The sequence below is a fragment of the Chiloscyllium plagiosum genome, unplaced genomic scaffold, assembly GCF_037043375.1.
Source record: "Chiloscyllium plagiosum isolate Xiang-an unplaced genomic scaffold, Cpla_swu_hap1 HiC_scaffold_1, whole genome shotgun sequence".
Lineage (NCBI taxonomy): Eukaryota > Metazoa > Chordata > Chondrichthyes > Orectolobiformes > Hemiscylliidae > Chiloscyllium > Chiloscyllium plagiosum.
In genome coordinates this window covers 65,642,463-65,654,865 of record NW_028270139.1, presented here as the reverse complement: position 1 = coordinate 65,654,865, position 12,403 = coordinate 65,642,463, and the positions used below count along the sequence as shown (strand labels likewise).

The following is a 12,403-nucleotide window of genomic DNA, read 5'->3' as shown; positions in this document are numbered from 1 at the left end:
CTAGGAACCCTCCAACCACAAGGGATTAACTCAGATTTCTCCAGTTTCCTCATTTCCCCTCCCCCCACCTTGTCTCAGTCAAATCCCTCGAACTCAGCACCGCCTTCCTAACCTGCAATCTTCTTCCTGACCTGTCTGCCCCCACCCCACTCCGGCCTATCACCCTCACCTTGACCTCCTTCCACCTATCGCATTTCCAACGCCCCTCCCCCAAGTCCCTCCTCCCTACCTTTTATCTTAGCCTGCTGGACACACTTTCCTCATTCCTGAAGAAGGGCTTATGCCCGAAATGTCGATTCTCCTGTACCTTGGATGCTGTCTGACCTGCTGCGCTTTTCCAGCAACACATTTTCAGCTCAGTAATAGATTGGTTGGGTTGGATTTGTCATGCTTTTGTACAGCACATGTAACTGAGCAATTTACCACATTGCCGGGTCAATGCCAGCATGGTAACTATTGAATTGGCTAAGAATCTGACATGTTCTAGAACCTACCTTCAATAGTTTTGTCAAATTTTGTCAGTGTCCTCCAGCTTATGCAGTATCTATTGTCTCCTCATGTCTTTTTACACCACATAATGTGAATTCAGTTGGTTGAAGACTGCTACCTGTGATGCCGGGGACCTCAGGAATAAGTCAAGGTGGAGCATCCGTGCTATTATGTCCTATGCCCTCACCACTACCACCACCCCCAAAATCGCTGAGGATAGACTATTTCCTACTGTTCGTTATTTAGTTGTCCACCACCATTCGGGACTGGATGTGACAGGACTGCAGATCTTGGATCCGATCTGTTGGTTGTGGGATTCCTTTGCCATGTCAACACACACTAATCATATGTTGTGATTTGAACAGGTGGATACCATATTTGTAGGTATGCCTGTTGTTGCTTCTGCATATTTCATTGAATCAAGGCTGATAACCCAGCCTGGTGATTCTGTTAGACTGGAAGACATGCCATGCAGTAAGGTTACAGATAATGTGTCAATGCAATTCTGCTGCTGTTTGTGCCCCACACGGCACCTCATTGGTGCCCAATTTTGAGTTGGTATGTTTGTTTCAAGTATGTCCCATTTCGCACACTGGTAGTACCACAAAACAAGATGGAAGTTATCCTCCCTGTAAAGTTGAGACTTTGTCTGCATAAGGTCTATGCATTGGTCACTGTTTTGATACTGTTGTTTACAGATGCAACTGCGACAGGTAGATCGGTGGGATCAAGTAGATTTTTCTCTCTTGTTAGTTCCTTCAGCATCTGCTGCGGACCCAGCTTTGTCCTTAAGATTCAGCCAGCTTAGTCAGCAATGGTGTTACCAATCCACTCTTGATGATGGATATTTAGGACCCCCACATTTTGTGCTGTTGCCACTTTCAGTGCTATCTCTGAGTGATGTGTAACATGGAGTAGTACTGATTCATCAGCTGACTGAACTGAATGAGAGTGAGTGATGTGCATGCACAGTGAATGACCAGTATATTTGATAACGGGCACCTGGTTAACATTAGCCTAGTTTTTAAAATTCCTTATCACAGCTTTGCAGGTGGCATTTTACAGATGCTACCTTTGAAATTTTGTGTTCATGTGCCCAAGTGCAAGTTGAAAAGCTTTGACAGTATGTCTCTTTTTGCAGAAAAATAAAGTTCTGTGCTAGCAAATGTCTATTTTACTTTGTTGTCTAACATCATTCTTGTTTCATGAATCTTTCAGTAATATGCAACAACACTGAATTAGTTTTGTTGTAACGTGCTAGTTCCTGTTAAATAAAAGAAAGATATGATGGCTTATTCAAAAGCTATTACGCTAAAAAATGATAATTGAAATTTTATTATCTTCTCCTGATCTCTGTCCCACAGGTTTTATCATTCACACATCCCACCTCCTTCCACTCTTCAGAGACCTATGAATCACTGTTACAATGTCTAAAGATGGAGGATGATAAAGTAGCTGAAGCTGCTATTCAAATCTTCAGAAATACTGGACACAAAATAGAGACTGACCTTCTACAAATTCGTTCGTAAGTACATATTTGGACAAAAACATTATTGTGCAAAGGAAAGTGTGCAAAATATTGTTTCAAGTACTCAGTTATCGATAATGCAATTGTAGAAAACATATGCATGCACAAGCAGATGTCTTGTAGTATTGATCTTGATAAGTTAGTGTATGCCATCTGTCTTGTTAGATACTTTTTAGTGTGTGACAGAATTGCGCCACTTGTCATTTTGTAGTTGCATCATATTGTTTCTCCTCTTTCTCTTCTTTCCAATCAAGCAGAGTTAGCATGGCTTCGTGACTAATTTATTTGAGTTTCCTGGGCAAGTCTCAGCTGTGCATAGTGAACTCATTAATAGGCAAGAAACAATAGTTCTTTTTCAAGTCAGCAATGTGTAACCATTGGGGTTCCACAGGGAGCAGTGCTGGGACCACAACTATTTACCGTATGCATTAATGACTTGAAAGAAGGAAGTGAATGTATTGTAGCCCCATTTGTAGATGATGCAAATGTATGTGTTAAGTTGCAAGAAGAATACATCAGTAGGTTACCTAAGTGGGCAAAAATTTACCAAATTAAGTATAATATGGGAAGTTGTGAAGTAGTTCATTTTAGAAGGGAGAACAAAACGCAATATTATTTAAATGAAGAAAACTGCAACAGAAAAGGACTTGGGGCAAGTTGTGCATGAAACAGAAAGCCAGCACACAGATGTAGCAGGTAACCTCATGGAATATCGATCCTTATTTCGAGGGGGTGGAGTATAAGAGTAGGGAAGTGTTACTGCAACTACACAAGGTGTTGGTAAAGCCACATCTGAAGTACTGTGAGCTGTTTTGGTCCCACTATTGAAGAAAAGATATCATTTCATTAGGAGTCTTTCAAAGAAGGTTGACTAGAATTATCCCTGGTATGGATGGATTGTCGAAAGAGCAAAGGCTGAACAGGTTGGGGCTCAAATCACTGCAGTTTAGAAGAACGAGAGTGATCTTGTTGAAACAGAAAGAATTTGCTTGACAAGGTAACTGTTGAGACGATGTTTCCCTTCACGGGAGAATCTAGGACCAGAGGACACAGATCCAGATTAGAGGAGTGACCATTTAACACTGAAATAAGGAGGAATATCTTCTTTAAGAGGATTGATTATCTTTGGAACTCCTTGCAACTTATAGTTCTGGAGGCAGAATTCTTGTGTGTATTTAAGACTGAGGTAGATTCTTGATTAGTGGGGGTACCAAGAGGTTATGGGGAAAGGTAGAAGAGTGGACATGAGGAATGTTGGATAAGTCATAATTGTATTAAATGGCGGAGCAGTCTGAAGGGACCAAACTGTCTACTGTTGATACTGTTTCCTTTGGTTGTATTTTGTATGTGTTCTGGCTCGTCAAATCTTGGGAGTGTTACAGGTAAGGTGGAAGGATGCTTTGAGTAAAGAACTGGAGAAGTCATTGGCAGCAATTGCAATGTTGAAACAGAGTCTTGGGCGTCCTCGACCCAGTTCTACTCCAATCATACTGTCCTCCTATCTCTCTCTCTCTCTCTCTCTCTCTCTCTCTCTCTCGATAAACAGTGACATTGTGGTAATATCTTTGGACGAGTGATCTAAACGTCCAGGCTATTGTTCTGGGAGAATGGGTTCAAATTCCAGTGGCAGCTTGTAACATTTGAATTCAGTAAACTTGAATATTGAAAGCTAATTGCAGCAATGTAACTATTGTCAATTATCATAAAGACTCATTTGATTAATAAATTTCCTTCAGGGAAGAAATTGTACTTACTAACTGTTTTAGTTTACAAGTGACTGTAGAGCCACAGTATTGTGATTGACTGTTCAAATACTTTTTGAAATAGCCTCGCCAATTCACTCAAGGGTAGTTGGGATGGGCAAGAAATGCTGGCCTTCCCAGTCATGCCTATAACGCAAAAACAAAAAAAGACTGTTCCTGTAAAGTGTCAACCATTAATTGTCATATATACTGTTTTCCATTGTGTAGTCACTTTCATCTTTTCAAGTCATAGAGATGCACAGCACGGAAACAGACCCTTTGCCCAACTCGTCCATGCTGACCAGATATCCCAACCCAATCTAGTCCCACCTGCCAGCACACGGCCCATATCCCTCCAAACCCTTCCTATTCATATACCCATCCAGATGCCTTTTAAATGTTGCAATCGTACTAGCCTCCACCATTTCCTCTGGCAGCTCATTCCATATATTTACCCAATATTGTGTGCATTTCTGGTCTCCTTCCTATCGGAAAGATGTGTGAAACTTTAAAGGGTTCAGAAAAGATTTACAAGGATGTTGCCAGAGTTGGAGGATTTGAGCTATGGGGATAGGTTGAAAAGGCTAGGACTGTTTTCTCTGGAGCATCGGAGGCTGAAGGGTGACCTTAGAGGTTTATAAAATCATGAGGGACATGGATAGGATAAATAGACAAAGTCTCTTCCCTTGGAGTGGGGAAGTCCAGAGCTAGAAGGCATAGGTTTAAGGTGAGAGGGGAAAGATATAAAAGAGACCTTTTTGTTATCCTTTTTCAACTTTTGGTTATTCCCTGAAGTGCATCTTACCTATTTCCTTTCTCGGCCACGCCTGAATCTGTTGGTGCTATTTTCCAGTTACTTAGCCAGGCTCAAGTCCTACATAATACTTTTTACAAGCAACTGTGAACCTTCAACCTTGGACCAGAACCTCCTGCAAGTTTAGTAATAAAGGACAAAACTACATTTTGAAAAAAAATCACATGCTCTTCTTAAAAACCCAGTGACATCAAATGATGCAATTGACCTGAAAGCAAAGATGGCAATCTTTGGCATGCATGGATATGTAGGAGTATTTCTCGTGCATGAGGAGTGGGAAGATTCATTATTCGAGTTGCACTCATTTTGCCACAAGGTACTGTCCACCTTATCATAGGAAATAAGCAAGACAGCTTTGAAACAGTGAAAACAAGCAATGATATTTCTGTCTTAAATACAGTCAAAAGTTGACTGGTAGCACCACTGTTGCTGTCACAACTGTTCCTGTCACTCTTACTATCCACAGCCTGGGAGCCATTTCTCCCCTGGCTGACTGCTCAGGTGTCAGTTTTAAATTGAACCAAATCTACAAACTCATTTCATATGCAGTTCCAACTTTCTTCCTGGCAGCTGCAGTTCCATACCTTTGCAGTTATGTAGCACTTCAAACCTGTGTCACTGCGCATGCACCGTCACTGTTCCACCTAGCGGTGGTGTTGATAACAAATACAGCTGACATAGGGAATGATTTATAAATGCAGTTGTTGGATTTAGGCTGAACACTACCTGCTGATAGGCACTATCCTTCTATAGTACTGAAGTATTTTATGTTTGCATGGCAATGTGTAAAACACACAGATAACCTGGTTCAGTAATTGGTCCATTCGGTCTGTCATGTGCAATTTGCATGTTTTACCATTTCACCTGAAAGCCAAGTGTTTTCCTGGCAGAGGTGGAAATCGTAGAAACGGCAGACTGGCATATTGCATTTGAGCCTTTCAACCAAATATATGATGTGTATTGGGAATAGCTGGGTCCCAAGCCCCGATCCTTTTGGTATCCTCCAAGCCTTCCATTCTAAAAAAAATTGTTTTATTTCTACTCACTGTTTCCTGTCAGCTCTCCCTTTCTAAAACCATGAGTCTCTTATATACATGTGAGGAGATGTATTTTGGAAGGAAGAGAAAGGAGAGCCAGTATAAACTAAATGGTCCAATTTTAAAGTGGGAACAAGAGCAGTGTTTTACTTCCGAAAGAATCAAGTCCAAAGACAAGGAAGATGTGCTTAACCTTTGGAAATCACTGCTTCAGCTCCAGCTGGATTATTGTTTCCAATCCTTAGCAAAGCACATGAATAAGTATGTCGGGCTTTTCCGATATTCAGATGGAATTTATTAGAATGTAATCAGGGATGTAGGCCTTCAGTTAGAGACGAAAGAAGCAGGGATGGTTTTCCTGAGAGTTGAAAATGTAAGAAAGATTTTAAAAAGGCCTTCAAAATGTTTTGCTGAAGAAGCATTTTTCAACACCAGAAGAAACAAATTCAGTTATTGGCAAAAGACAGAGGTAAGATGAGAATTATAAAGCAGCAATTTGTTGCAACCTGTAATGTCTGAATGGGTAGTGGAGCAATGATTTTCAAAAGCAAATTGAACATATATTTGTAGGGAAATACTTAAAAGACTGTAGGTAAAGCAAGGGAAAAGGAATTTTGCAGAAATGGTATAATACTAATGATCTACCTGTTTGCTGTATCAGTCTATGATTCTACTTTATATTTTATTTCTGTGTCTAATTACTTGTTTAAGTTTACGTATGGAATGAAGTAGACCATTTTGAATTTATATAAAGTTAACGTTGTTAGGAGGATATGACTAATATAAGTAAAGAAAACTAAAATGTGCAATAGAAATTTTAAAAACTCTGAATTTGATCGAACAAAAATGTATTTGTTAATAACGTAATTTGATTATTCTTGTTGCAGCACCCTCATTCCCATTCTGCATCAGAAAGCAAAAAGAGGTACCCCTCGCCAGGCTAAGCAAGCTGTACACTGCATTCATGCCATTTTCACAAACAAAGAAGTACAGTTGGCACAGATCTTTGAGGTATGTAAGCTCAGTTTTGTTGTTCAATTATTCTTTGTTTAAACCATGAACAGTGTGACCAACTGACTGCATTAGTAGTGAATTGTTTGACAGCATTGAGTTGATGCAGGGTGCTGATCATCAATTCTTAGGTAGTCCCTCAGGATTGAGGATAGTTTGCTTCTATTCTAATTGTGGGTTCTAAGCAACGTTCAGTATAATATAATTTTGCAATATGTGGACCTCCAAGGCCTTTGCCATAGCAGTCGTTTCCACAAGTGGAAGCCAATGCAAGGCGTGCTGTTTTAGCCTGTGGAAGACTAAGCAAACTGAGGAGGAAATTTGGTTATGAGCTGCCCAATAAGTTCACTGGCATTTGTGCTGTGGAGTTGGTTGAAAGAGGATTTCTGAATGCTTAGTGTAAGGCCATGTACTTAAGAACAGGAGTCAACAATGAGTTGCAGCTCCTTTCTTGAATGTGCAGGCACTTAAGTCATCACATTCTGCAGTTCTATGACTGAGGCTGGAGTGGTTTTGGTTTTGGATTGAAGGCAGTGTAGCTTCGCTGTTTGTTCCATAGATTATCTCCATGCGTTTGGGTAATTTGCTGGAGGTAAGATGGAATATTGCAGCAAGGAAATTGGAGAAGAAATTGGTGCAATGACGCAGCCTTGTTTGACCCCAGACTTCACTGAAATAAGGTTGGTTGGTTTTCTGCTGGGTGGTGATTGACATTTCATCAAGACCAAAATACAATTTTCTGTTTTCTTTTGGTCTAAGTAATTATTTTACCTATAGACCACTTCTTCATTATCTGTTGATATGAGCTGTAATTAGTCACATCTTTTGAAAGATCAAAGTTAGCTTTCAGGTCTTTGATATAGCATTTAAGTTTTAAGACAATAAATAGTTTCTACAAGAAATAATGAGATCGAGCATTGTCTGAATTTATATATTGCTATTTGAAAATGTCAATAACTTGTCGGTAATGGAAAGAATTTTGTCTCATTTAAGATCTGAACTGCTGAAATTATTGCAAACATCTTTCTGGCTTCATTGAAAATTTAAAACTGGAATCAAATACTACACATTCAGTGAACTGTTCAATCCATGTTTTCTGAAGTTTAACATTTTTGTAAATTCTTTCCATTTACATTTTGTTTTCTCCAGCCACTAAGCAAAAGCCTAAATGCTGACACCCCAGAACAGCTGATAACGCCGCTCGTCTCCCTCGGACACATTGCTATGTTGGCCCCAGATCAGTTTGCATCTCCAATGAAATCAGTGGTTGCAAATTTTATTGTCAAAGATTTACTTATGAATGACAGGGTATGTCAGGTTTGTGCATTTGGTTTCCTAACTTATTTTTATGATGTTACTGAACTGATGTTTTTTTTCTTTGTCTACCATGGTCATGATGGCTTTCTTCATTTTGATCTTAAAACACTACTGGAATCTAAATTATGAAATATGTGGCTCGCTGTTTGTCACAGAGGCTAAAAATGTCCCACCATATTAAATTCAGGTGTGCTTTCCTCATCTTAATTTGGGGTTTTTATTTCAGTTGACTTACTCAATGGTTAACTTCACTTGTTAATTGATCGTCCAGAAAGAAAAAAAAATGAATTTCTTCAGACTTTCTACCATGACATTGTTAACTTTGTTATAGTGAGTATAATATTTATTCATTTACGTGCAGTTGCTGCAGCACCTCCATCAAAGTGAAACATGATGGGAGGACATCCGAGGAAACTTAGGGCCCATCATCTAACTCTCAAACAGTTTTTGAGAAGGATATGTTTGATTTTTACAAATGTCGTGGAATTATAGACTGGAAAAAAACCTCTTCTGACAGGCTTTTATGAGATATTTGTATCAGGTTGCTTAGCAAATATCCTAGAGAAATGCTTACAAATTTAGACCCGTGTTTAGTTGTCCGAGTAAACCTACACTTGATATATCAACCAATGCTGAGATGTGATCCTAGAGTAAATTTGAAAAGTTTATCGACTGTTTACCTGTATATAGATGTCTTCCTTATGATATGTGATTTGTCACAATAGTAATAATCTTATGGCGTGACAAGAAAATAATGAGCAATAAACAACATTACAATGATAGAATAAAGTTGAGTAGCCAAATGAATTTGTTTGTATTCTTTCCTATGTCTTATGGTGTTGAACAATTATAAGTGATGTAGACAGAGTGGAAAGAAAACAACTGTTCCCGTTGACGAGAATCAAGGAGTACGAGGAGAAAGCTAGAATATGGCATGAATTAGAGGATCAACCACGATCGTATTGAATGACAAAAGAGACTGAAAGGGTCAAATACCTAATATTGCTTCTAGTTTCTATGCTCTTGTGAGTAATGGTCACTTGGGTAAGATGCTTCATTTGGAAACAGCACCCATCATAGATGACCATCTTTAGAACAGGATGCTGTAGTGCACTTGTTATAAAGGGACTTCTTGTAAGTATTATATTTAGTAAAAGTTGCTGAGTTATATATTGAGTCTTTATCAGGGATAGGAATAATGTCCCGGAATGATTGTATCACCAGCTAGCAAGAAATTGCTTATTGACCAGATTTCTTTCATCTGTTCTCTACGTACAAATAATTAGCGTCTCATTTCTGTAGTTTCCTGGAGGGAAAAATGGTAAATTGTGGACTCCAAATGAAGAAGTCTCTCCAGAGGTGCTCGCTAAGGTACTGTAGGCTGAAACATTAACTTATAGCCGTGTTAATATAAAGTCAAAATTCTGTGGATGCTGGAAATCTGAAGTGAAAAACAAAGTGCTAGGGAAACGAGTAGGTCTCTCACCATCTGTGGAGAGTGAGTGAGTTACAAATTCGAGTTCCATATGACGAGCCTTGCAAGTAAGGCAGATGAGTTACGGTGCTGATTAACACATCTATGCTATCATGAAGATGTGTTATGTGTTAAGAGGCAGCTCAATGTCTGGGGTATGGCGTTTTCAGGCAAGACAAGGAGGAGTGTAACAGAGAAGGTAGTGTTACAGTAGTGATTAAAATGTCAATTGCTGCAGTAGAAGAGTTGAGATCTTGGAAGGCTCCTCAATTGAGGCCATATGCGTGGAACTTTTAAAAAAAAAAGTAAGGCAGCTACATTGTTAGGAATGCATTATAGACCTTACAACCAGTCAAGAAGAGATAAATGGGCAGATTGTAGACAAATTTCAACGACGTGTAAAATAATAGGGAATTTTTGTAATATTAAATGGGATAGACAAAGTGTAAATGGCTTAGTGGGAGAGGGACAGAATTTCTTAAAGTGGAGAGCTTTTAAAGGTAAAGTCCTACATGACATGGGGTTGTTTAGTTTTAAGAAACAAAGGCAACTGGCAGAAGTAAGTGTGTGGGAGCATTTCGACGATAGAGACAATAACTCAGTAAGATTTAAGATGTCATATAGAAGGACAAAGATGGACCAGAAATAAAGCTTCTAAATTGGGGAAAAAGCCCAATTTTAGTATGATAAAATGGGATCTGACCAGAGTGGACTGGGAGCAGCTGCTTGGAGAAGAATTTACATTAAAGCCTTTCAAGGAGGAAATAGTGGAAGTACAGGACCCACATGACCCTATAAAGGTAATCAGTAGGACCAAAACCAAGGAATCCTGGATACTGTGGATTATACAGGATTGGATAAGGGGAAAAAAAAACAGTTGTGGTACAGACTGAGGGCTCAGAACACCAGAAAGGGCCAATGGAAGCTTCAAGGGGTTACTAAGAAAAGATTTCAGCACAGTAAAGAGGTGGCACAAGAAAACACTGGTGAGTAAAATAAAGGAAAATTTAGTGTCCTTTAATAAGTATATTAGGGGCAAATGGATAACCAGGGAAAGAGTAGGTCTGTTAGAGAACCTAAATGTCAAACTGTGAGTGGAGTCAAAAGATGTAAATGAGGTTTTAAGTAAGTACCTGTGAATAAGTATAAGAGAAAACGTGTAGGGATAGAAATCAGGGAAGAAGGCAGTGAGTACTTTTGTGTGTGTGTGTGAGGGGGGCAGGTGCGTGGGTGGGTTGGTGGTCAGAGATTGGAGTTGGAGGGTGGGGTGGTGAGTGGCCTTAAAATTGGATGAGTCCTCAGACCACAGACACGCTGGATATGGGAGGCATTGAAGAGAAGATTAAATGGTCTTTGACATAAATGTTTAGGTCCCCTCTGGTCGTGGGAGGGTTCCAGAGAACTAGATGATAGTTAATGTGGATCATAATTTAAGAAATGTGGTATAGATAAACCAGGGAAATTTAGTGAATGAGTCTAATGTCAGTGGTAGAGAAATGACCAAGAAAAGTTATGACGGAAATGATTAATTTCTGCTTGGAGATATGAGGATTAATCAAGGTAGTAGTATTGCTTTATCAAGAGGAACATCATGCATGACAAGCTTGAATACGTTTTTTGAAAAGATGACTAGATGTGTGGATGAAGATGTACATTGAATGAAGTCTGCATGGGACCAAGGCGGTATTAGCCCATGGGATCCAGAGCAATTTGGCAAATTAGATCCAAAAGTGACTTAGTGGAAAGAGGCAGAGGGTGATGTTTGAAGAGTGTTTTTGTGTCTCGAACTCCGAACCAAATGATACATTCACAGTTTGGTGCTGGGTCCTTTGCTGTTTGTAGCATGCGTAACACTCGAAACATGAATGTTAGAGGATACGTTAGTAAGCTCACAGATGACATGAAAATTGGTGATGTGGTAAATAACGAGGAGAAAGGCCTTAGATGACAGGATATCTGGGGGCTGGTTAGAAGGGCAGGACAGTGACAAATGAAGTTTGGTTCTGACAAATGAGAAGTGATGTATTTTGTGAGAACTAACAAGGCCAGGGTGTTTTTGATGAATATGGAGTTCAGAGGATCACGATGACCTTGGTGTGCATGATCCTCAAACAGCATGTCACGTGGCTAAGAATACTTGCCTTTATTAGTCAAGGCATTGAATACATCAGCAGGGAACTTGTAATGGAGCAGTATTACATGTTACTTAGGCTACAGCTGGAGTATTGTGTGCAGTTCTGGTTGCCACACTATAAGTAGGGTGTGATTGCACAAGAGAAGGTTACGAAGAAAATGACCAAGATGTTACCTAAGTTGAAGCGTTTTAGCTATGCAGAAGGACTAGATAGGCTGGAATTATTTTCCTTAGAGCAGGTAAGATTGCTGGGAGGACCGAATTGAGATGTACAAAATTGAGAGACATAGATTGGAAGAACCTCTTCCCTTATTAGACGGTTTAATAAGTGGAGGATGTCGATTTCAAGTGATGGGCAGAAGGTTTAAAGGGGATTCGGTAAAAATATTTTTATCACTCCAGGTAGAACTCTGCTTGAAATGGTGTGAGATACAGGAATCATCAAAACTTTTTTTAAAAAAAAACACTATATGATCCCTTGAAGTGTCATAACATACAGTGCTCATGGCCAGGTTCTGGAAAATGGCAGTAGATAGGTGCTTGATGACTGGCGCAGGTGCAATGTGCTGAAGAGCCTCTTGCCACATTGTAAAACTCTGTGGCGCCTACTTAGAAACTATAACTATGCTGGCTTTTACTAGTTTAAGACTTGAAAAGCTTCATTTTCTTAAAACGTGCTTGTCTCTGCATTCATGTATAACAATAAAAATATTCCTAAGTAGATGCTACTTTATATTTTAATCAGTTCTGACTACATGCACAACAAGTGAAATGTCTACTGGTGGTTGTCTATATTTGAAAAATTGTTCATTTAGAAACAGTTGTGAATATGTAATGCAGTAACTTCAATGTTTTTC

The 12,403-nt window shown here is 39.4% G+C and overlaps 1 protein-coding gene across 8 annotated transcripts in view; it reads left to right on the top strand.

Annotated features, from left to right (window-relative positions):
• Window positions 1-12,403, top strand: part of pds5a (PDS5 cohesin associated factor A) — a 222,221-nt gene that overhangs the window by 152,783 nt on the left and 57,035 nt on the right. For 7 of the 8 annotated variants that reach the window (XM_043692752.2, XM_043692757.2, XM_043692745.2 and 4 more), the window contains exons 19-22: window positions 1,854-2,014; window positions 6,498-6,621; window positions 7,771-7,938; window positions 9,241-9,309. In XM_043692752.2, coding sequence (XP_043548687.1) covers window positions 1,854-2,014; window positions 6,498-6,621; window positions 7,771-7,938; window positions 9,241-9,309 — 522 coding nt within the window. The remainder of the gene's footprint in view (window positions 1-1,853; window positions 2,015-6,497; window positions 6,622-7,770; window positions 7,939-9,240; window positions 9,310-12,403) is intronic. The other variant, XM_043692731.2, reaches the window with a different exon arrangement.